Below are 26,807 nucleotides of genomic sequence, written 5' to 3'. Positions count from 1 at the left end.
GCTCAGTCAGCAGGGACCGGAGGGTTGCTGTTTCAGACCAGTCTATACGGAGTGTGGACTGGTAGCTGGAGAGGTGCCACTTCACCTCCTGACCACTATAGAGGTGTCCTTGAGCAAGGCACAGAACCCCTAACTGTTCCCAGGCGCTCCATAGTGGGCAGCCCCCTCGCTCTGACACCTCTCCATTAATGCACGTGTATAGGTCCTGTTTGTGCACGTGTGTGATGAAAACTGAATTTCTATGGAAAGGGATTCATAAAGCACTTCCTCATTTGATGACATTCAAGCCAATAGACAAAGATATGTATTGCTGAGCTGGTTTAAATTGTGCACCTAAGTGTGGGGAAAACGGCAGTGAGACTGAAATACTCTCATCACCCCTTAAATGTTTAAATGCGTCACAGTGAACACTTCTACACACAACACAGGCTGATTTGATTTAATATGTCAAAAAATTCAGCTGACAGTAATTATTTTCCATTCATGTAGGTTAGAGTCTCCACAGATTACCTCCATTTTGTCTATGTCACACTGCCGGGTGACTTCAGTGATAATGCACCTGAAGTGCAATATGTAAGGTACTGTAGTTGACTGTTGAGTCTCAATCCCAGGTCATCAAATGCTGATGCTTTGTGTTGGTGGCTGGCCCAGCCCATCAGTCAGGCTACATTCAGAGGTGGTCTGTGACAAGTGTGACCACATTCTCTTACCAGTATGTCTTGGGCCACACTGAAGGACCGCCTACTCAACTGACGTCCTCTGTGAAAGACGAAAAAGAAGAAGAAGAAGAGAAGAAGAAAAAGAAGAAGCTGTCTTAACCTGCCGATGTTAGCGACAGATGTTTGTGAACACACTGTCTGTTTCAACTGATCCAACCGTTGAGCTAGTAACCACAATATCACCAGACTCCCTTAACAAATCGCCTGAATATAAGAGTTTTTGAGTGAGGAGAAACTTTATAAACTTTGTGAAACGCTGTCTCTGACAAATTCTTCATTATTTGGGCCTTTCTTATAAATTCGGCAAACATTACACATGAAGATGTGTCAAGAACATGGTGTCCGTTTGTTCCACTAATGTACATATTTATTTGCATATAGAAGGGGAAAGTGACATCCAATCACAGGTGGTCACTGGAGACGCATGTTGAAATGCATGTCTTACGCGCTGGCCACATTGCCTGCTTGTGTGGTGCGTGACGGCTGCTGCAGCGCGAGTCCTGCCTGAATGAATGAATTTGGGTTTGATAATCATCAATGAACATGATGACATGATTTTCCTTGAAAGAGCGAGAATGCGGATGGGAGAAAGAGAGGGTGGGGAGGGAGAACAATAAAAAGAGAGTGCACAGGAGAAACTGCCCTTCACCTGTTGTGTGTGTTCTCTTCATGTCACGCATCCAGTGTGTCCAGCCTGTTAGACCCTTCCTGCCTTCCTACCTGTCTATTGATATTTAAAATTGCAGCTGTGCCCCTTTGACACTGACTTCTAAAGTAATTGTAGTAATAGTAGTCAAAACAGACTTAATTTTCCATTCAGCAAGCTTTCTGTAAGCAGTACTCACGTTTTTGCAGACTACTTTGTCATTCAGTGCTGAGAGGAAAATCATGCAATATTTGTGCTGATGGACATCATTGTAATTGTAACTTTGGAATGTCACATTTGCAGCATATTTCTGGTGAATGATCAGCAGAGAGCAGCATCGTTCCTCATCGTACAGGGCTTCCACCACAACATACACAGTTCTTCATCCAAATACTGCAGTGTTACAATCCTGGTCCTGGGGGCCCTGCCCTGCATGTTGTAGATGTTTCTCTGCCAAAGCACTCCTGATTCAAATGAGTGGCTCGTCATCAGGCTTCAGCAGAGCTTGATGATGAGCTGATCATTTTAATCTGGAGTGTTGGAGCAGGGAAACATCTACAACATGCAGGGCAGGGCCCCCAGGACCACGACTGACAAACACTGAAATACTGAATATTTGTATGCCAGATACTGTCAGTGTAAGGAGTTTGAGTCTCTATGACTTTTAATGTGCCTCCCTCTAGTGGCTCACCCATGCCACTATGGTTAGCTGAAAGCAGCATCTCAAATCATAAAAGAGTGTACACGCGTCCTTTAAATAGCAGGAAACAGACTGCGCCTTTGATTTGGCCTATGGTGCTGTCGCTTTCTGCTGCCTCAAGATAGCAAACCTCAATCGGTGTGCCTGACCACACCTCACTTTAAGACCAACACACCCAGGGGAGCACAGGGGAGCGCAGGTACATTTACTATTTACACAGCGTGGGTGCTAAAATTTTAAAAATTGCCATTTATACTTTCATACATACATCTGTAAGTTTAGCTGCCAACAAAATGACATCATATTTTAATCATTCATCGTTTGTATTTTAACTCCACCATCAAAAATGAAACTAAAAAGTCTAGGGTCTTAAAAGCTGAGTATAACTGATAATTGTGTGGGTGGGAATCAATGGTGAGTATGGGAAATGCAGACAGAAATACATCAGGTCATACTACAGCAGATGTTTTTTTCTTTTAAACTGAAAGTTGGTGGGAAAAAAAAAAGTCAGAAATGCATCCGGACAGTCTCCAATGGGACGATGAGAGGTTGTGTATATAATGGGAGGAGGCCCAGATGAATGTTAAGTATGTCTGTCAATGTTCAAAAATGAGAGAGCTATTGACAAAAAACAGGCCATAATAGCTCATATTGCCATATTACACTAAGGGAGGAGGGTCTGTTCATAAGTTCATATGAAATGTATGTGAAAAATATTGTTGAAGTTATTGTTATTGTAGTGTGCATACTGCAAAACTGTTGATGCTGATGTATCTGTGCATATAACAAGAATGTATTTATATTTATTAACACTCCTCACCCCTGACCTTCCCTGAAGAACAGGCAGATGTGCTGCCTCTGTGACACCTGAGCTCTGGCTCAGTTCAACTGATCCTCCACAGAGCATGATCCATGAAGGTGAACGCGTATCTGGTAAATAAGTAATAATTTCTGACTTAAGAGTTGTTAAGGATCCCCTGAACACTCAGGAGAAGTCATTAGCAGTGAGGCATTGCACTGGGAAGCTGTAACATGCAGCAGGTTCAGATCTCACCCTCGTCCATGCAGGAACCTCATCAAACCATTATGAGTCACTGCAGTACCCAGGTGAAAAAGAAATATACTGAAGTTGCACTTTCAATCGAGCATTACAAATACACTAACACAGTCTTGTACTATCTGTAAATAAATAAAAAGTTTACCAACATAATGCTTTTAACACACTTTACACTACTATAGCACACTTTATAGAAATACATCACAAAACATCTACGTCACTAATGAAGACACGGAACATTTAAACTTGACATGGTTCCAGTGTATGTCTATCAAAATGAAAGCAAATATTGTAAGCACTAAACACCAACTGTAACTAATGCATACCCTTCAGTTATACTTTTGTAACTCAAAGAAATAATCAAAGTCATCATCACACGCATTACCCCTTCTCATCTCCATTATTCACTTAAGCAGCATTAGTATACATTATGTGACAATCCAGGTTTTTAAGCTTTTGAAGAAAATCTTCAAATGTGCATCTGAGTTCTGATGAGCATCAGTCCAAACAAATCAAGAGTCCAAATAAAGCAGTGCCCCTCAATCCACTGAAGACCTCCAGTCAGGACACAGATGTCCTCTGGGTCAGGCTCAGCCTCTGGACCATCCCTCCTCAGGACACACCACATCACACACTGCTCCATGGACCTGCTGGCCTCAGTGTCTGTGTTCAGGATTTGAGTTTTTAAAATTCAAAATTCAAAGCAGTGTGTGTTGCAAACAAAATCCTTATGAACACTGTCAACTGTCAACTGTCAACTGTAAAGCTGATTCTGATTCTGAACTGTTAAATATCGTGGCTGAGAATTTTGATGTTAGCACTTTCTGCTCAGCAGGGCTCTGACATGTTGTTAAAGATGAAGATAAATGGAGCAAAATCAATGAAGCCATCGCAGGAAAACCTAGTCTTTCAACGGGACAATAATTCTGCATGTAATCATGTGCTTTCTCCACTGATCTACAGCTACTTTGTCACACCTTGTGGATTTCACAAGCAACTCACTGTGCAATCCTTCTCTCTCTCGTCTTCATTTGGATACGTACACTGAGTGTGTACACCCATCTTATATGGACGGTCTCATTCTGAGGAAAGAAAAAGGCAGCAGTCAGCCCTGTTGGCACACTCACAAGTTTTCATGTACATGATCCTGAGTCTTGCACATGGTCACGGTATGGCAATCAATACAGTAGCCTTGACATTAAGCCAGGAAAGCTAAAAGCAAGATGGTTCAATATTTGAACCCTTGTCTCAAGATACATGAGATTCCCTCCAAAATCAGACCAGAGATGGCACAAGCATGTGCCACAGTGTGGCTTTCTTTCTGAACAGCTTCACAAATTATACTCTTGTCTCCATCTGAAGCTGAGACAATCATGTTAAGGTTGTGTGACAATCTGTAGCATGTTCACCTACCATCTATAGAGTGAAGCCTATACCAGTCAAGCTCAGGAAAAATGTTGTCCACAGGGGGAGCAGATGTTGTGCATGGACTGAGGAATTGATCTGAGGAAACATAACAATACACTTGTTACTCACCTCATATAAGTATCAATATTAATATCCTTAAAAGTGAGTGGAAAATGTTTAAGAGAAGTATTTTTAGATATCGGTTTTCCAGGTTTTAAGAGTAAAATTAAACCACTTTTCAAGCATTTTCAGGGTACCTAAACCCAACAGTTAAAATTATGTTGTTTTTTTTAACTCTCAAGACTTTGAACAGACCCTGTAAAAGTGGAACACACTCGCGGTGTCCCACCCTTAAACCTACTGGCTGCGCATCACAAACATAACAGCTGGCAGAACAGTAAAGGAGTAGAATGTCAAAAATAATAAACTTACCTTATGTTAAGTTGTCAAGTTTTTCTGGTAAAAGAAGAAAATGTTTTAGTAAGTAAGTATTTTAAGTATTAACAAAATAGAAATGTGACTGTGTGACTGTCGTGTTCATTTAACCCTTAACATAAAGGCCCAAAGATAACATATTTAACAAACCCCTCCCAGGGAAGGAAACGCCATTACACAGTCATTTGGTCTTTACATTGGACTAATTCACACAAAACATTTAACTAAAACATTTAACATCTACGCAAACCTGCAATAATACAAATGAAATGGATAGGTAAGCTGATAATACTGATAATTTCATACTGTCTGTTAAAGCCCGGGTCCTTTCTCCCCTCATGCTGCTGCTGAGAAAGACGTGAGTTGTATTACAAAAAAAGAAAGAAAAACGTCCCCCGAGACAGAAGTGGCCCCTTTTTAGTTTCCAACCTTTTAAACCTTTCCTGCCTTTTAAAATGGGGCCACACACAACATGCACCACCTGCCTGCCTGACTAACCGTCTGTGCTAACACTATTAAGCTAACGTTAGCACTAGCATTAGCTGCTGACAGAAACTTACCTTCTTCAACTGACCTTGCAACTGATTAACTTCACTAAACTTCAGTTAAATTTTGTGCCTGTGTATCACTGCTGTTTCTCCTCAGTACATCCTGATATGAACATGACTATAACGTCTTTCTCAGTTAGAGCCTTATCCACCGTTGTCCCCTGCCCCCGCCCTTCTCCTCCACTACACACCCAATCACCTGCACATGAGTGAATCCCCTCTGCTGCTGAAGCAAAATTTGATGGGGAGATGTTGCTGATTGTCACATTCTTTAACCAATCAGATTTTGAGTCAGCAGCATCTTTCTTGAATGGCATGGAATTCGAATTACACTATAGCAACGCCATCAGAGGGCTGGCTATTGAAGCAAAAACTAGCAACATAAAGTCTGTAAAGTAGCAGATTTGGGATTTTTATTTCGATCTTGATTTAGTCTTTATGAGAAGGACCTTTCAAGAAAAGCTGGAGCTAGTGAGGCGGGCCGACAAACCCTGCAGCTACCAGCCCTGTCCCAGCCACGAAAAAAGGATTTGTGTGGCACTTTCAATTAGGCAACTACAAAAGTTACACCCGGCTTACAGCACTGGAGGAACGTTGCAAATTGTATTGCTGTGAATGTCTGTTATTTGTACAGATGTACTGCATCTGTATGTATGTATTTTACCTGGGTAATGACTATGACAGGAGACTTTACTGGCGTATTCCTCAACTGCACATAAAATTGAGGAAAAAGTTGTCAGACTTTGTCCGGAAGGGCAGTTTTCAAAACTATTTTTCCTCTCAGTAAATTCATCTTTTCCCCAAGTACTGATTTAAGGCTACTTGGCCAGTACTTTCCATCTATATACTGTATGTTACCCCTAGGTGGTATCATCAGCACACACGGCATAGCTATGCTGATGACACGTACCTTAATGTGGCCATGTCTCCTGACAAAACAGAACCAGTTGATGCTTGTTTTGGACAAATCACAACATATACATAGATAATGTATAAGTGTCTGGATGTTATTCAACTTTTTACAGCTCAACAAGGATAAAACTGAAATTTAAAGGTTCAAAGGCTTAAAGGTCCTACTTGTAAGAAAAGCTGATTTTTGAGTCTCATTCCCAACTCGTCAAAAAGTGACACTTTGGGATGGTAGGACGGGTCGGCCACCATCCCGAAGCGTCAGTTTTCTGACGAGAAATAAACTCATACAAGGTGATCTAACAGCTTACAGTAGACAGACTCTGCTTCTGTTCTGTACTGTGTGAAGGAAACGGACCACACCTCAGAGGGAAAACAGGGTAAAAAACATCCTCCGTAAACAGCCTGAGAGCAGGAAGCCCTCTCTCCAGCCCTCACTAACGCTGTCTCACTTCCATCTCTGCGCTGAGTCGGCAGACACTAAAGGGCTGGGCACAGTTGGCCATATTTAAACAATAACACACTCCCCTGCCTCTTTCTCATCTCAGAACACATTAGACTTTGTACAGCTTCAGTCTCTGATAAAGGGTGTTCTCATTCTATTTTCAAATGAAGGACGAATGACTAGGTCTTTGTCACCATTAACCTGTTCTGTCCCAGATTAACCCCACTGTTGTCCTGGGACCATGCAGACCATGAGCCTCCCTCCTGTGTTACACAGAAATTCTTTATCGTTTAAAAAATACAGAAGAGTTGTTGATTATGGTGTTGGTGAACTACCAACTGCTATGTTTCCAATATCCAGTATTATTTACAGTGATAAGGAAATGGTCCCTCACTGCCTTCCTCCTCACAACCTTGCTAGTTGTGTTCACTGGGACACATTATCAAGCCAGGTGCTGGTGACTGAACCTAGCTGTCTTGCCCCCGAGCCACTGCTCGAGCCCTTCCTTTCTAACACTACTTTACATATAGCGCCTCACAAAGGAATTCTATGAGGTATTTACCATTGAATTCATTATTAACAGGAGCATGTTACAGAGACATTTATAGGGTATTGCCAGAATTTTTGTTTTAAAACATTCAAAAAATGAACTAACATTATCAACAGAATGTAAAGAAACAACAGTGTTGGGATGTCAAAGATGTTTATGAACTGTGTTACAGAGATGTCTACTGAAGTTAGCATGCTAACCAGCTAGCCCCGGCCCGTCCCGACTCAGTGGCAGTTGCAATGTTTCACAAGCTCTCAAAGCTTTTAGTTTAATAAATAACTAAATTAACTCTCAAAATGTCAAGTAGTTGATATACATCTGTTTTCCTTACCAAACCAGAAAAATTCAACTTTACACTGATTTCAAGTTTCTCTTTTACTGAACTAAGACAAGCTACATTGCCTTGTTAACTCATCATAAAACACACTTCATTCAGACTCGACTTAAATGAAATCAAACACACCAAAACAGTGTTGGTTTGTCTTCAATCAATCACCTCTGGTTTGGTCCAAAAAAATCCTCAGTTCACAGAATAAGATGTGAAAATATTCCGGCTTTACACGCCGTATTCACCCGCTGCTGATGTCCGACTCTCTCTCCTCTCCTCTCTCATCCCGGAGTCATAGTCCTGGTGAGAGCCGCTGTAAATCACCTCCGTACTGTATCGACTTTCTCAAACTAACCTCCAACGTTCTTGGAGGCCGTGTTCAATTTCAGCACTCTTAGGCTGCTAAACCCCGGACAAACATGGACAAAAGGTAGGTCATTTTTGATGTGTCAATACATCCATTCTTACTCAGGACTTTTGAGTCTGAGTCAGCACATTTCTGAGCTTCCATGTACAAAGGTCCAGTTTGTTCCAGAGTGCGTGGAGTACAATTTACAAACGCATCCCTAAATAAGGACTTGTAGCAAGCCGAACCTTTCTCCAAAATATGACACTATAATATGACACATAACACATAACTTCTTGGCAAACACATTTTGAAAAACACATTTTAGTGCTAACAAAGTTCAGCATATGGTAACATGAAGGAGAAAGAACCGGGATGCCCCTGTTGGCTATGTCTGGAGATTGTCGCTGAACATTAATGTGGTGACGCAGAGACAAGGGAAGGGACTGCTAACTGCAAAACGGACAGAAAGTTAGCTAAAACAACAACAACACTTACAGCAGCTTTGACAAAGCTCTCAACTAAGTTGTTTTCTAACATCACAAACATTTTTTTGACTATGGCAAAACTATTTTTGTATTGCTACCCCAAAAATGAGGGTCAGAAATGACTCGTATGTATTCTTAATGGAATCTGACAGGAACCTTTGATTTTGTCTGTATTTCCATCCATCCATCCATCCATCCATCCATCCATCCATGAATCCATTATCTGACACCGCTTATCCCCTTCAGGGTCACGGGGGGGCTGGAGCCGATCCCAGCTGACATTGGGCAATGGCGGGGTACACCCTGTATAAGTCGCCAGTTCATCACAGTGCTGACATATCTGGACAAACAACCATTTACACTCACATTCAAGGGCTATGAATAAGGGATATCATTGGATTTTATTGTCGACTACTCTACCATAACAAAAGACTAAATGAGGCTTTGACATCTTTATCACAGAGAACATCACTAAGGAGGTTGTAAAATGCACCAATTTAGAGGAACGGAGAGCAGGCGCAGCATTAGGCAAAGAGTGGTGCTGCATTCAAGAAGAAGAATTCATAGTATTTCTTGGTTTGACCTCCTGCAGGCGTGGGTAAAAGATCCAGTGCAAAATCTAATTTATTAGGCACAAGTGTCAGCAGACATAAGGGTAAGTGAAGTCTTCTGTGGTTCAATGACAAGAGTACCAGAGCTTTGTGACAGCGCATAGACCATTGCAGTTTTTCAGGTACGTGTGGGACTTGTGTTTCCTGACTAACTTCAGAGCAAAGTTCATCCCCAATGACTGTGTCACAGTTGATGAGCAGCTTGTAACATTCAGGGGCAGGTGCAGGTTCTTACAATACATGCCAAGCAGCCCTGCAAAATATGTGAAAGAAAAAGTCTTCTGGGTGTGTGATGCAAGGGTGCCTTATGCCATAGATGGAATGGTCGACATGGGAAGACAGCCTGGGGAAAATGTACAGGGGAGCCTGGGAGAGAGCATTGTCCAGCAGTTGAGCAGCAGATTCAGACAAACTGGTGGCACAAATATACAGAAGTATAGAGTGCTGCAGGGATGAAGTATTTCTGTAGTCTAACCGGAAGTGAGCCTAGCCCTGGTTTCCTCGTCAACAAGCTGTGTGATTATTTATTGGATTCTGGATCACTGCAACGTCACCATCATGAAGCTTCTTACTACACAATGCTGTTCACAATTTACTGTAAGTGGATCAATCTACAAGTTGTAAAGTTAGTTAGAATAGTTTGTAACTAAAGTCGGCCTGTAAAGACAGACTAGGGAGGAGTCTCCATGTTCACCGTGATGACCGCCGTTTTTAAGACACGTAAACACTTGGTCAAACATGGTTTACACTGGCATATTTTAAGTTGTAGAACAAAATGGGAACATCTCTCAAGCTGGTGTCAACCTCAGACCTTTTTTCATGCATTGAACCAAAACACGTGTCCATTGGCTTTGAGACAAAGCAACCAGAAGAGCAAAATTCCTCACTTCTTTCCAAGTTCTAGGATTCCTTCCTGCGGCACTCTGTATAGTACAGCATAGTCTTAAATATCATTACGGGAATGTGAATTGAGAAAACGAGTATTATAGACAGGAAGACCACACCACTATGTTCCACCTAAGTTCAACCACCTGTGCCTCACTAATTCAATCACCAGTGCAAACCCTGTTCTTCTCCTCTGTCCTCTCTACAGAGCGACTCAGCGGTTGACATCACTGCCTCACAACAAGAAGGTCCCAGAACTTAACCCAGGCCATCCCAGCTCATTTCTGCACAGAGCCAGCATCCCTGTGCTTGGTCCTGCCAGGTGCTCAGTTTCTTCACATCAAGTATCACGTATCAGACACCTCTTCTTTTCTTCTCTATTATAGGAACCACAGAGAAATGATGAAGCCACGTGCTCATCCAGACATTCCCTCACCCTGAGTTTCTACCCTAGGCTCCTAGGTGGTCCAGCCACACCACAACTCCATTCCACCCCGTTCATCCCCCCAGCAATCAACCTCTTTTCATCCTTTCCATCTCAAACCTTCTATCAATTCCAATAAAACTACGTTTATGCTTCTAACAGTGTGGCCTTTGTTTGTGAATGGTGTAGTAAAGGGGTGATGTTAAAGGTATGGCCAGGATTCAAAGGTAGCTCCAAAAATATTGGGGGCAGCATATCACCATAGCAACCAACAACTGTGGCTGATATTCTATCTAACTAGCTAGCTATGGCTGTAGCTAGCTGCTGATAGCTGATTAGCTCAGTTAGCCGAGGAGCTAGTAGCCTAATCACACAGTACCAGCAAGACTTTCTGATGTTATTACCAGAAAACCTTCCTGTTCCTCAATGCAAGTGACGCTCTCTCACACTCACAGGCTCATAATTCTCATGGGCTGCAACCTTCTGGTCTCTTCAACAAAGTAATGCAAATTGCCTCTCCACTGTACATTGGCATTTTTATTGTTTTTGAACAGAGAGCAATTAAAAGAGAACATTTTTGTTGTCCCAGGATAAATCTTCTGTTTGAATTGAGATGCACTGATGTATTGCAACACCTGTGTAGGGCCTAGGACTGCTCTACCACCGCAAAATAGGGTTCCCCGAAAGCCACAACGTAATTCAAACACTGGCTTTTTAATCAACATGTACCACCATGTCAACATGTACATCAGCATGTACCAACTGACTGGAGATTCCCCTCGGTCTAAGCTGTACTTTGTGTTTTGTGCTAATTGGCAAATATTAGCATTTAGCAGAGAGAGACTCCCTTAAAATGTGGTATGTCATTGAGGGCAGCGCCTTACGTCTTGCGTCACACAGAATGTTGTGTGCCTGATGCATGTTCTCGTCAGCTCGCATTGGGTGTCTCATCACATGTAATGTCAACCAGATGACGATTTTTATTTTTGGGGATCATTGCTGCTCCTGTCCTGTGTGAAACCACACATGAACGCAGACTTATTCATTTAAATCCAGAACAGGATCTTTTCTAAAACCTAACCATGAATCTGTGAGTTATATATTCTAAAACCAAACACCGGCTGAAATTTGGAAATATTCTTTTAAATACCTGAAAACAATCAATTCTACTGGTAAAAAGCCATAAAACAAAACTCTATATCCACTCAGGTCATGAACTGTGGTCAGCCTCATAACGGTCCTTTGAACAAACCGCTCATTGAGCAGTTTTATACTATATCACCTAAAGTCCTACGTTTCCTAAAGGTTTTCCAGCAGAATACATCTCATTAAACCACACAAACATTCTTAGTCTAGGTCAGGATCCCTTCCATGCATGCACATACACAAATTATGGGAATAACAATGTGCAATCAGATCATGGAAGCGTGTACTACTACATCCTGCAAAACCAGGATGTACCAGGATGCATTTCTCCCATCCAGGAGAAATGCCAAGTTTTTAGTGAGTCCCAAACTAACTAACTAACTAACTAACTAACTGTTATAACTGTTAAATATGAACACTTTGTCAGCAATTTACCAAAGCATGTTATTGCTTAAATACAGTACGCGGCGCACAGACAAAATGCACCAAGTTGGCGTCAATGTGTGCATATTGAGTTTTAACAAGTGATAATGCAAGTGGAAATGTGAATGTGAAAGCTATATTAACTGGTACTGAATTAGTTAAATAGATTGTTTTAACTACAGGATCATGGATAGACACTGACTTATTTGAATGTACAATCTAAAAACACCCACAGTGTTGCTGTTGCATCACATCGCCTCAACCATTTTTAAATAGATTTTACTTGTTACAGTTCCAGGTAATTTCTCCCTTTTGGAGGGCCATGTACTGTGTGTAAAGAAAAAATGCACCAGCTGTGTAACAATGGAGATGAAGCCTGATCCCTGTGCGGGTGTGCCCAGCTTCCGTGTTCAGTGGAGCAGCCTGAGTTGACTCAGTTCAGTTCACTCTGCTGTGTGTCACGCTGCATCCATGCCCCATATATTACTTACAGTGTTTCAGCTCGATTCCACGGGGTGCAACTCTGTCCACATTCAGCTGGCCTGGTCGGTGTTTGACAGAAGCTGCGTTAAGCTGCTCATAGCAGAGCTAGGTATAGGTAGTCAGACTCAGGAATGGCATAGATCGAGCATTCAGTCAATTTTCAAAATAAAACACCCTGTGGACAAAAAAAAAGAATTTACTACCAACTTAGCCATCGTAGAAGCACAAAAAGGAAGGAAATTCTAAAATAAATAAAATCTGAGCAAGTCAATAATATCAGTTTGCCAAAATGATCAGCTCCTTAAACGCTCCTGGTGAGGTGTGAGGCCATGAGGAGGACAGAACAAACCACCTCGCAGATGCACCATCATACAGCCGCGCTGGCTGGAATTGAGCTGTTAGTCTTGTCTTCAGCTGTTTTAGCAGCTAGCAGGAAAAACAGCAGCAGCTACCAACTTTCATCAAGAGCTGCTGTTATCTTGTTTCCATACCCAAATGTCAGTGACATCACCCACCCTCCACCTGGCTTTAAGACAAGAGGAAGTTACAAATACATGCAGGATACATAAATCGTGTTCACATCACAGGGAAACCCCACAGGGACACACACTTTGGGTTGATCACTGAGGTGATCCCTGATAAAGACAAAACTGTGTCTGCAGAGGTAGACTGAGTCACAGCCCAGTGTAGTGTTTGTGTTTATGTGTGAGGACAATGGAGAGCAGGGTGGGGTCGGGACAGGATATGAAGTGTGTGTGTGTGGGGAGTGGGTTTTACTTAACAATGTGTACACTGTTCATCAGGAGGAAGCTCTCCAACGACTGTGAGTCCAAAAAAAGATCCTGAAACATTGTGGCTCAAAGGTCAGTGTGTGGGTGTGAAAGCATCCAGCCGACCGTCTCTTCCCTGCAGGCAGGTCCAAAACAAAAAGAGGGTCTGAACATGGCTAAGGTAAAAGGTCAGTCGTGTGCTGTGGTGGGAGCCAAAGAAGGGCTGGGCCTGGAATTAAAAATGGACTTGAGAGACAGCCAAGTTTCCACATTCTGCGGCTGAATGTGAACGGAGGGTGTTTTCAGTAAAATAGAGCAGATGTCAAGGCTGGGGAACAACTGTTTAGTTCCATCACCTGCAATAACAGCAGAGGATCACCTCCCGTCACTGTATGACTCCCATCTGAATGTATATTCTGAGGGGCCTAAAATTAGATATATTTTCAGCCTGTTAAGCCTGTCAACACGTCTCTTTACAGTATTTTCTGTGTTGGAGACCAGCCTCATGTTTGATGTTCCATGTGTCTGATAGGCTTTTTCTACAAAAAAATCAATGACCTTGTTGAAAATGATTAGAATCACACCTTACTCATATGAAAATGTAAAATTGATTCATGTGCAAATATGTGTTTCAAAATGTTTGACTACTGGACACAAGGTGTCGCCTGCCTCACCCAAAAGTCAACTGGACAATGAAAGTTTTCACATCACGCTGTCGTTAGTTGGCTATTGGACAACGATGATTATAATGTCACAAAAAGTCTAAAAGTTGAGCACAGAGAAACTTTCCCTCGTCAGCACATACATCATTCTGAAGTGAAACTCAAATATTCTCTCTCTCAGGAGAAGAAACACAATTTTCAGTGAAGGCGATGAATACCACATCAGGAAGGCATGCTGTTTTCAATACATTCAGTTGTTAATGGTATACCATGCCGGATTCTTTTAGGGGTGGGCTGATCGATCCCAAAATATCGATACTACCAATACTATGCACACAAGATCGATCCAAGCATCAATTGGATATTCCATCAACAGGTAGAGCTGTCTATAAATGCTCTGTTGTCGTGAACACATGTAACAGGCTGGACACACTAGATATGTGTGGAGCGCTGCTGCATAGCGTTACCTTTCGCTTTTCATTTCAGCGTCCGTGTTCACAGGTGAGATGGTTCACACAGGACGCCTGAGAGGCCTGTCAAGGCGAGACGCATGGTTCTCAGACTGAAAATGACCTACAGACAGTCATACGGACATCATAGCAGTATTTTACTACAGTTTTAATGTCTGTATCTGTAGAATATGTCGTAGACATGAAGAGAATACACACAATAGGTGAGGGGCAGTTTATTTCCTGTGCACTCTCTTTCTTTCACTTTCCCTCCCTTCCTCTCTTCCCCCTCGTATCAGAGCGGCGTGTCAGTGTCAAGGAAAAAACCCAAATACTTTCAGGAACAGCTATCAGGTAGGTTCAAATAGTTTCAAATAACAGTAACGTTAAGTTGATGTGTTAGCTTGCAGTCTGTCAATCTGTAGTCTGTCTGTCTTGTTAACCTAGCTGATGTTAGCGGGTAATTGTGTTCCTTGGCCTGTGTTTTATTTAGCAGCCTTCCAGCGCTGTTCTGTGACTCTGGGCCTGACAAACAAACATGAGACTGAAATATAGCTCACGTTATTTATTGCGTTTGATAAGCACTTAAGGGTAACGGTGATTATGAACTGCAGCTCGGTAAAGATATATGTGTGAATGAAATGAAACTCTTGCTTTCCAGCAGCAACCTCAACCAGTCAGACGAGATGAGAGGCAATATGGTTCTCCTCACAGGCCGAATCACTTTAAAACAAGACAATGATAGTCTCTCAGGGGTAACACGGTTTAGTCGCAACAACACAGTGGATTGATAATGACCATAGCTTATAGGCTTGTGTTAATAGTGTATAGCCAAAGCTGTATTTTATAGTGAATTGTGATAATGAACTAATTAATAACCAGGCAGCAGAGCCCTAATAGTGTTTTTTACATTCTAAATCTTCTATTTCTCATTTATGTTCATGTTATTTATGATAACAAAGTGCACCAGATGCATTTAAGAATGTGCAACATTTTCTTTCAGGGGAGCATACTCCCTGGACCCCCCCGGGAGGGGGGCGACCCCCATTCCGAAGGACCGCCATTCCGACAGTCCGCCATTCCGACTGGGTTAGGGTTAGGGTTTCAGGTTCGGAATGGCGCCCTTTTTTCAAAAATAACTAAGGGCCGGCATTCCGAAACATGAAAGTGAATGTTCGGAATGGCGGCCCTTCGGAATGCCGCCCCGGAACCCCCCCGGGAAGACCTGTGGTCCACCGTAGTCTCATGAAATCCTGTGGGAAACCTTGAAAGATTTTGGGAAACACAATAATTTGCTATCTTACAGAGAATACGTTGAGAAGATTGATTTTAATGTTGTGTGTGTATTAAACACAGGGCAGGAATCAAAACTTTTTCATGCCAATTCTATGCCATTGTTCTTTAATCTCAGCCTCACAGAGTGTGTTGGGAGGCTTGGACACGTGACCTCAGTATATCTAAAATCTTGGTTACGCCCCTGCTGCTGCCATTAGTAGTGCTTATGGTAATAAGAATTACAGGTTTAAATGTGAACAGTAAACATTAAATGAAACAAAAAAAACAAACGAAACCCAAGCCAAGTCTGAAAATACTTACTTTGCACATCCAAAAGCTTGGAGCATAATAAGATAACAGTGGTGTTACATTGCATTCTGTCTTTCTTTTTGAGTGTTTGTAAGGTTCACTGTGTCTGAGCCTTAGCACTGTCATTCAATCAGCCATCAATAATGTACACAGGATCAGTTTGCTCCTCTCAGGTTACTACAACAAACCTGGAAACCTAATGTGCTAGCCTGCCTGGCAAACAGGAAGGACATCCACCTCGTGCAGTGCTAAACTTGAGAGTTAAAAATAAAACCCAGATTAAAATACAGTACAGCTACAGTACAGCTGGCCACCAGACCAGGTTAGCATGACTGTGTGTGTCAATCAGAATAAAGGCTCCGGCCTGGTCTCGTCCACAGGCGGCCTCCTTCTCCTCAGAGATGGGTGTCGTCAGCGTTGCGGGGATGGGAGCTTCCCTGGGGAAAAGGATAGGCAAGTGTTTCCCTCCTGCAGCAGGAAATGGGCGAAACCTTGCCTGAAATTATGACTCCAGCATGTTGTCGTGTGAAGGAAGCCACTCCTGATAGCACAGGCTATAGGTTTCCTGTTGTGGGCCAAGAACCGTTGAAAGCCTTCCCAGCTTTGTATCATGCCACGAAAAGGCTGAAGAGCTTAATTTACAAACTGTTAACTGTTTGATACTGTTTTATTGTTAGATTTAGAGTTATTGACACTGTAATACAGTAACATGCATGCAGGCAGGAGTTCAGACTCCACTCTTATCTTATTGTTCTAGTAGTACATTCTAATTTGTGATGAGATTGTTCGCAGATTCATCTTAGTATTCATATAGTATTTTTAATCTTATTTCATAATAGTGATACGATCTGAATGAAGGAAATGCTGCGAGTTGCAAGGTTGTTATCATTTCATTAGTATTCATTTAATATCGAAAAAAAGGAAACCTTATTGTATTTGTAGGATAAAAGATAAGGAAAAAAATTAACTCACAGTCCACCTACAAGCTTTTTTGGAAGCTCAACTACACAAATCTAATCTTTTGAGGAAGACCATACGATGCCTTTGAAGGCTCTGGAAAGTCTAAGTGGACATTATGACTCTTACTCACACCAAAGTGATGTTGGTTATAACAGAACGGTGAAACATAAGTATAACAGAATTACCTCTATATTATGCCATGATTTATTCCTATTTGATTTATGGTAATACTGTTAAATCAATACATACCTCCAGTTTATTAGACATCCTAATTATTCACTATGTGGTCACATGGTGCCCTGAAACTTTCCATAACTGAACCACAAAACATAGTGAGCAGGCAGGGTACATTACTGAGTGAAAACCTGAGAGAGACCACCGTTTCTTAGTGAAATACAAACCACGTGTTTTGTCAGAGTAGTGTAACCGGCACGTCATGACAATGTTATATCTTCAAAACGTATATCTGAAGTCAACATAGATTCCCAGCGTTTTTGCCATGCGGCAGTCAAAGTTTGCAGAACCGTTACACACAGCTCAGGACAGTCACAGCCCGCTAAGCTAACGTTACCTGAACCAGAGACTATAACACCTGTCTGTAACATGCTACCAGCTAAACCTCTGTTGAAATGGGCTGACATGGTTCATGATCAAAAACTAATGAGTGGATAACTTGACTAACTCAACCAAACATCAAGCAAGTGCAACAACCCAAGACATATAACTTAGCATGTGGCTAATATCACTGACTATTCAACAGCAGCAAGTCCAGCTCCACGTCTGTCTGCAGCCTTTAATTTAGCGAGGCTGCCAATGAGAAAATTAGAACAGTCACTCGGTCACTGTCTCTTCTTCTCTTCGTCAGCGTCCTCTTCGTCAGCTAGCATAGCTAACTTGTAGCTACAGTACACATCAGATAGAGGTTGCTTTCAGGAAACTGTAAAGATCAGACAGTTGAAAGTCAAAATGACTGACAGTCGGTTCTGTCCCCTGATGTATGCATGCATGATGACAGTCGGCACTGTCCCCGGGTAACCCTAACCCTAACCCATACATCAGGGGACAGCAGTGTGGCTGGTCGAACCTGTTAACATGAACGCTGGAATGAAAAGCGAGAGGTAGCTGTTACTCACTGTGATGCTACCTGCTCTCTGAAGTTACATCGTGCAGAAGCAGGGCGGCTGAGACAGAGACACCATTCACCCTATTTCAAGTCATTGTAACATTTAAATGGTTCTTTTAAGGTCAAATAGTTACATAATGTTTCATTAACTGTTGTATTATTTCTGATAATACCAGTCAGGTTGTCCATCTTCACCTTTCTTTGTGTAAAACCAGAGCTGAGACAATGTGGTGCACAGATGAATGGCTTTTAAAAAGAAATTCATTACATTCAACTCATTGTTATCACGCTTTTTCTCCTATTCAAGTCTTTTTTTCTTTGTTTGATATGATGCAATATGATCGTTGACTGATCGTTGCTCCATTGTTATCTTGTGAGTTTTACATTTGTATTTTTATGTATTTTCTTTGATTGTTATTTGGAAGAGGCCCACTGTGTAAGCACACCGTGTTTTGATCTCATCTGTCATGTGTGTAGACACATTTAGTAAACTGAGCAGAATGAATCATTAAATAGTCAGTGGTGAATCTTGAGATCATTCACAGCCAGAGTGGAGCCATTTGTTTAGGTCGTTTATCAGTGAGAGACTGTGTGCAAACTCAATTCCTAACACCCAGAATGCTAAACTTGGCAGACACTATCCAGAGTCATATCAGGGTTACCTGACCTGTGTTATAAAAAGGATTCAGCTCAGATCCAACTTCAAATGCTGCATGGAAGACATCCCTATATAATACATTTCATTAAAAGAGGATTTGGGTTCTGTGAGATTACCACAACCCAGACCTTAGGACGGCTTTACTCCAGGAGTTAGAGTGTGACCTGGGTTGAACTGGAGAGGGCAGGGCAGGAGAACACAGGATGCTGCTCTGTGTACTGGGATGTGTGGCCAAGACCAATGCTGAGATAAGAGGTAGTGATGGGAAAGATTCACATTTGTACAACATGCAAGTTTTTAAATCACAAGACAACTTACAGTAAGATGGCTGTTTGCTTACAGAGATGGCTGTATGAGGGTTTACACTGTGCACTGTGCACTGACAGTGTAACACTATATACATTAAAATGTGGTTTAAATGAGTAGATCATTCTGTGTTCCAGTCGTATTTACAACTTGGATGTGAACAGTATTTACCTGTCCACAACTGGTTATGAATGCAGAATGCACATGGCACCAGACCAGTTAGTTTGGAGCATTATTACAGTGCTGTGGGAAATATATCCAGCCTCACCATTATGTGTTTACCTCAAACCCTCACAATTGAAATGGAGTATTCGGGCCACAGTTAGAAAAATAATCTGAGGTTTTGAGAAATACATTATAATATTACAAGTTGTGATATTTTGAGAGAAGCAGTAATTTTTCGAGGAAAAAAGTGACTGGAATATATGTGCATATTTCCATATCAATTCTAATTTCCTGACAGTCTATCGCCTACTTCAGTGATCTTGCAGAGTGGTGCACAGAGAACAACCTTCTTCTCAACGTCAGCAAAACCAAGGATCCGACCATCAGTTTTAGGAAAAGGGAGGCTAAATTCCTGTGTCAAGTTCTTGTTAACTTTTACATGAGGAGCAATAGAAAGCATTCTTACTGGGATCATCACAAACTGGCATGGTTCATCACGGCCCAGGACAGGGTCTGCTACATGTTGTATCACTTAAGGTGATTGATCACATTTGGTTTCACGTTAAGGCTACTAGCCTATATTGCTTGTCATGCTTATAAAAATGTGTATTCTATGTTTGGATGTATGACAGGCTACAGAGCAGATGCCACATGACCCCTGCTTTGTTTTGATTGATACACATTTAAAAAGCATCACCACTGAAAAGGTGTTCAGAACTGAACGATACTGGCTTTCAACAGATAGATGTGGTTTCTTAGGCTCCTAAACATTTTTGATGATTTTTGCCCTACAGCTACCTATAATCCCTTTGGCTGGTCGAGCAGTCTACGTGATGAACTAAAGGGCTGACTACTAGGTCTGGACTGGATTTTCATTTTTGGGAAAATGTATCCTTTCACGGCCTATGACTCAGCTGTTTCAAGGCAATAAGAAATATAGTTGAGAGGGTGGGTCTCAAACTGGGAATCTTGACAGTAATGACCAGCAGCCCTACCTTTTCAGCCAAGATGGCCACTACACACACCTTAGTGAAATTCCTTTTGTCTCTCTTCCTCCCCACAAACGAACAGATTATCAAAACAATTACACAACTTTGTTTTGTGCACATTCATGTTGGAACCACATTTCACCCAGTTTTCAACTTGCAATCAACGTTGAAATCCTGGTTGGTACTCAATGGGGTAAATGTTATTTATTGATAAGGAAGTGCGATAAAAAACTTCTTTTTCCACAATCGGTCCTGACGATGGAGATGGGTCCCAGCACCGGAGGTGGGCCGTAGTCTGGAGTTCTGCAGTCTGACCCTTCTGGCTACGGTGGCTGCCCAGAACATCACTGGTACCATCTACAGAGCATCAGTGACATCAGTGAAGTGAGATGTCTGCACAGAGGTACAGAAGTATCTGCTGCTGTACCACCAGACTACAGAGCAGCTTCACTCCCCAGGCTGAGACTCCTGAACTCATCCTCAACATGCCACCAAAAAGATTTTTTTGGGGGAACATAAAGCGACTAGAACATGCATTTCGTTGTGAAACCCGGTGTTGTAAACTGGCAAATAAATGAACCTTGAGAAGTTTAGGGAAGCAGAGCACTGCACTTTATCGGAGGTGGTGAAGTTAACATTTGTGTTGGCTATATGCTGCACAATGATGACATTTATGTGTGATCAGTTCACTTTATTACCTCAGATAAAGAGCACTGCACACCTGCTTCCCCAGACTTTGTCTCATTCAGAGACCCAATGTATGTCTGTTATATGGCTCACTGTACTGCAGATGGATAAACTGTTGTTCATTCAGAAATGAAAGGACAGAACTTCCCCACCTACAAATGGTCATTTTAAAATTTCTGTTTGTGTACGGATTAAACATGAGGTACACATTAGTGTGCTTTAGAGGTCTCTGCCTCTAGTCTTTATGCTATGCTAGGCTAACCACGCCCTTAATCCAGCTCTGTACGAAACACGCAGACTAATATTGATCTGTCACTGTTGTAAAGAAAACAAGTTAGCATATTTTCCAAAATATTGAACTATTAATTTGGTAAAATGCTGCATTTCAATTAGGTGTTTCAGACCTTTTTCACAACAGCGGTTTGACTTGTCACTCTAGGGAAAGAAACATTAACAGTGGCTCTGTTCTATTTAAGTGCCCCACTTGTCCACGACAGTGTCGCAGTGAGACAGCATGGTTCAGCCATCTTCCCTGGGATTATGTACACCTGTGATTTGCCTGCTGTGACATGTCACAATGTGCTCTGTGAAAAAGGCCTGACACAACCTGAGGTCTATGACATGACCTGAGAATGTTAATAAAACACATACAGCCTAATTAAGCACATACTGCTGGAGTAACGGCCATTCTTATTCAGTCTAACACGTCTGACATGCAGATGAGAACTACCTGAAACACAAAACTGCAAACTCTGACTGTTTGACTTAAAAGTCAGTAACAGTGAAAATCACACAGGGTGTGATACTACTCTGATCTATTTTTCCTCTTCTACGGGGAGGTCAAAGGTCAGGCCAGCCACAGAGTAACTGCCTGGAGCTGGTCTCGACTCAACAACACCTCGTCTGGGTGTTCACTGACAAAGCTGCATGAGACCAGGTCTAGGTGAGGCATGTATGTACTAAAGCACATAACCATCTCGACCAGGGCAACAACTCATTCTCATTTCTCAACTCGGAACCGCTCAAATTTCTTTTGATTGATTAATCAATTGAATAATAGTCTCAGAAAATAGTAAATAAAATTGACTGCATTGCTTAATTAACTACAATTATTTAAGTACAGGCTAACCCAAAAATGAAAATAATTGCATTTTATATTTTACAATTTACATTCTACAATCTACATTTCAGAGATTAATCACTTTTACTCCACTTCCTTCATTTGACATACTAGTTACATTACTTATGATTTTACACACAAAACCTATATTAACCTGTTAAATGTGTTATTAGCCAGCAAAATCCAAAGTTATTAACATTAGCTGCACCCCAACCTACTATCACTAAAAAAGGCTACTTATACATTAATCTATCTGTAATAATAATCTAACAATATAACACACACAGGAACAACTTTCCTGTGTGATGACTTTAATGACTTTTACACATTTTACTGATGATACTTTTGTACTGTATTTTATTGCTATTTTAAGTTATTGATCTGAAAAATTCCACTACTGACATGCAACAAAAAAGACATTGAGTTTTAGTTTGTGTTCCCCGATATTATCGTTAGTAAGATGCAGAAATAGTTTGATTGTAAAATTAACAAAACTACTTATTTAGTGATACGTGTCCCCGTTTTACCATTTCTTTCATTCTACACGTTTAGCAGCAGAAAGAGACTGAACTTTCCATCATCAAGCACTTGAACTGAAAGGGTTAAATGACAAAAAAAGTGTCCATATTTACAATCATCTCTTTCCTCTACTGCTATCTAGCCAAGCAGATAGTTCTGGTTATTTTTAGTCGAGATTTTGACATACATGTCTTCACACCAAAATAATGGTGAATCAGCTGCTTTTTTCTCAGAAGTAAAACTGCTGTCAGTATGTTGTGAGTACTACATAGGGATACTGTTTCTGGAAAGTACAAATATCAATATTAATATAAAGTCCTGATAGATGATTACATTGTTTGATTAGGTTAACAACTTATGTTCACAAGATTGAAAAGAAATATTATATTCTAATATTCATGAGAATTACCAGGTTGTTAATAATCCCTTTGGCCGGTCAAACAGTTGATGAACTAAAGGGCTAACTGTTGGGTAAACTTACCCTTTAACAGCTTATGACTAATTTACAAAACATTATTTTAATAAATCATTAGTTATATCTTTTTTTAAAAAAAACATGTATGCAGGGTGCCTTATTAGAATGTTGTATTTTAAATGGATTTTTTAATGCTATGAATACCACAAAGTTAATTTAACCTCCATTTTTGGGGTGGATGCAGAAACCCCACGGACAGACAGCACCAGAACTTGACAAATTATCAGCATGGACAGATCACTGGAGCTGACAGACATAGGTTTTTTTGTCACTTGTCTGAATAGATAATTTAAACATAAATGTGGCATTTTAAAGCACATTAGCCCAACAACAGCATATCAGAAACAACATTTTTAATAGTTGAAATAAATACTCCATTACATGCACGATCAAAACACTTTAAAATACTATGGGAAGTCTGGTAAATAGTGTAAAACCTATGGCACACACTCACAGCAGCTTTTACCAAATAAGAATTCACACATTGAAAAAAAAAAAAAAACAAGCATTGAGACACTCAGATCACTCTTTCCAATCTCACAAAGCACATGTCAGCCAACCATAGGTTCACACAGCGAGGCTACATCCATCATCAAGGCTGGTGTTTTCACCGGAGCTGAAAACTGAGGTAAACTTTTCAGGTTTGAAGGCTGCTGCCTGCTGGTGAGAGCGGGCTGTCAGCTGAGCCCGGGTCAGTTTCTAACAAGGTCTGAGTCACATCCAGCGCGACACTAAACCCTGCAGCGGTTGCTTTAGTGCTCCTCTTCAACCACATGAATAGACCCACAGACAGCCTTCTTCTGATGTTACTCTGACTCTACACCTGATGAACAGGGACAACCCAGGTGAGTCTCTTTGGTACGTCAGAATAGGACAGAGGCGACTGGAGCTCATGTTGCCTCTTCCTAAACTAATTCACAGAATGAGAGTTGACTGGCGGCAGAGTCCTTGGAGAGGAGCGTTCTCTGAGTGCCTGAGTGAGCAGAGTGCAGCCGTCTGACACAGCACACGCTGAGTTACGCAGGCGCTCACGGTAGTCTGCCATTTTGGAGCTACTCTCAGGATGCTGTGCGACATCCCTGAGGCCCTGAGTGAGGAGGACACAGGCTGAAACCACACTCATGGCCCCCCCTAACACTGCAGTCTGTACCCCCTTCCCTTCAGTGGAGATACTTGCAGCTCTTCCAAGGAACTGGGGCTCTGTGGCGAACCCGACCAGGGCGCTGACAGCCTGGACCAGAGCAGCACTAAAGAGGACGCAGCGGTTCCTGGTCAGCTCACTGGGCTGGGTTTTCACCTCCTTGACACATGCCAGGAAGGCTGTGCCGCTCGTGCTCATGCTCTTGACGCTCAGTTTGAATTGCTCTTTTGCAAAGCGGTCCCTGGACCTCTCGCTAGCCAGTGACGAGATGTCCGTCAGATTCTTGAGGTTGGTGGAGATGTTCTGAGAGAGCTCGAGGAGGAGCTGTGGAGTGAGGTCTGGCAAGGGCGTGACTCGGAGGAGGCCGCAGCTCTGCTCCACTTCGTGCCGGCAGCGGGTCACCTTGTAGCGGTCCACCAGACCTGGCAGGCAGGGCTGCGAGCCGGGGGTCTCCACGGCTGCTAAGTAAGCGGCGTGGGCTGAGCACTCTGTCAAAGACACCACCAAGTCTGCCATCTCCAGGAGGCGGTCCCCCACCTCTGTGAAGCGGCCCATGTTGAGCTGGCTCTGAATGTCGTGGGTGAGAATGGAGAGCTCTTTAGTCCTGGCGATGACCGTGTCGCGACACTGGTCGAAGGTGTCGGCCACGGCCACGCCCTCAGAGGTCATGACCGGCCTGGTCTCGCTGGACAGCAGGAGGAGGTCGGCCACCAGCTGCATCTTGCCCTTACATGTGTCACAGATGGAGGAGAGACGCTTCCTCTGCTGCAAACTGCCAGTGGGTGTGCTGGTTGATCCCTCGCTAGCTGATTTGCCAGAACCACCACTAGCCATAATAAGGAGGGAAGTGGGGGAGAGAGGGTCAAACTGCTCTTCTGGAGGGGTTCACTTATCTATATTTTCCTGCTGCTGCACACTGCATTTTACTGTTTAAGACATTTCTAAATTCCCATGAAGCCTCACCTCACTGCTTTTTTACAAAATCTTTTAAATAACAACTGGCCAAACAGTCTTCTTTAAATTCCTTCAGAGTATGGGAAATCAACTGAACATTATCTGTGGACACACAGGACATGTATTCTCAATGTAAACATGTAGAAAGAGCAAAACTCAATTACTGCATTTACTTATGTTTGAACGACATCCCCATCATCAATGTATGTGTCTCTAAAGTATATTAAAATAAAAGTCGAAACTATGATCTGGCATATTCCCAGTTATTGGCCTTGGTTATTAGTAATTTTACAATGACAACACAACTTCTGAGTAATCAGTGTAATAAGCTAAATGCTCTTATCTTGACAAGTTAATTTAAATGCCCTGAACACCATAATCCAAAAAGTCAATATCCTCATTGTAGTCCCAGAAGAATTCACAGGTTGTTGAGTTAAAAAAAGAAATCACACACAAACTGCAGTGCCACCAAGGTGCCTTCTAGAAGGCAAAGTGCAGACTGAGAATTATAAAAAATAATGTCAAAAGCTCCTTATCTTTGCAATCAAGACCACATTCCCAATTGGAATTACATCTGCTGAACTGCCTCTGCACTATTTTTGTGACGTTAGATGCCTTTTCTTGGGGTCTTTTTTATGACTATGTTCAACAGGATGTCATTTTGTGTCCACTCGCATCACAGCAAGTAGCCTGAAACAGCACCAAGATCTCGTCCGACTTGTTCCCGATGAGTTTGACCGGCCTGGCGTCCTCATGCTGGTAACAAACAGGGCACCACCCGGGCAGCTCTTCTGGACAGCGGGAAGACTTGTGTTTCCCTCCAGCACCATCATTTCATGAGTCCTCCCAAGTAAAATCCACCGAGAGGCCGACTTTTCCCTCAACACAACCCCCTCAATCCACTTTCAACCTCTTCTTCTTCAAACACAGCCCTGGGTGAGAAGCTAGCAGTTGCTCCGGTCGCTGCGACTCCATATGCATCGTCCGTCTGTCCGCCCTCCAGCTCCTCCGCGTCTTAACTCGGGACCAGAGACTGTGTAGCCCCGCATATCCTCTGTGGGGACTCGCCTCTTACATCCATACCAGTCGGTTCTCTTTTGCAAATTAAAGTCACTTGTCTTGGCAGGTTGACGGCCACGAAACCGTGAACGTAGCTGAAAGTGGTGGCCGTTATTCCCACAGATTCAAAGTCGAGCTGCGCGCTCCCGCTACAGTACTATGAGGAAGCGGGGAGGGTGTGGTCGCGGCTGAACGGCTGCTGGACTCGGCGAAGTTGTAGCAACGGAACAACACAAGTAGCCCATCGCTAAAAGTTAGCTTCCCACCATGTCTGTCAACTGGTTGTTGTCTCACGTTTACGACGACGCGAGGGAAGATTCCAGTTACACGGCGGCGGCAGAGCTCCGGGGAGTTTTACGACTGCTTTTACTTTCAGGACTGGCTGCTGATCTGCCATGAGACATCCCTGCTGCGTCAAGTGAGCCGATAGCCTAGCTAGCTACAGTGACACCGGAAGCTTGCTTTTCAAAATAAAAGCAGAGCTGTGGTCACCCTAGCTTACAGCCACGACCACACTGGTTGACCACAGGTGTCGTCCGTTCCTCGATGTTTCTCTGGGAAACTGGGGGCTTTAGGAGCCTGGAGGAGAGTTTAGATTCTACATTTAAAAACATAGAGTATATATCAAACTATAAT

At 42.4% G+C, this 26,807-nt stretch overlaps 1 protein-coding gene across 1 annotated transcript; it reads right to left on the bottom strand.

Moving 5' to 3' along the window:
- Positions 1-23,355: 23,355 nt before the first annotated feature.
- Positions 23,356-26,560, bottom strand: tlnrd1 (talin rod domain containing 1). Its single transcript, XM_073465250.1, has one exon. The coding sequence runs from the start codon at positions 24,990-24,992 to the stop codon at positions 23,928-23,930; it is 1,065 nt and encodes a 354-aa protein (XP_073321351.1). The 5' UTR covers positions 24,993-26,560; the 3' UTR covers positions 23,356-23,927.
- Between the last annotated feature and the right edge of the window lie 247 nt (positions 26,561-26,807).

This window comes from Pagrus major, chromosome 4 (assembly GCF_040436345.1).
Source record: "Pagrus major chromosome 4, Pma_NU_1.0".
Classification (NCBI taxonomy): Eukaryota; Metazoa; Chordata; class Actinopteri; order Spariformes; family Sparidae; genus Pagrus; species Pagrus major.
This window is presented reverse-complemented; position numbering and strand designations above follow the sequence as displayed.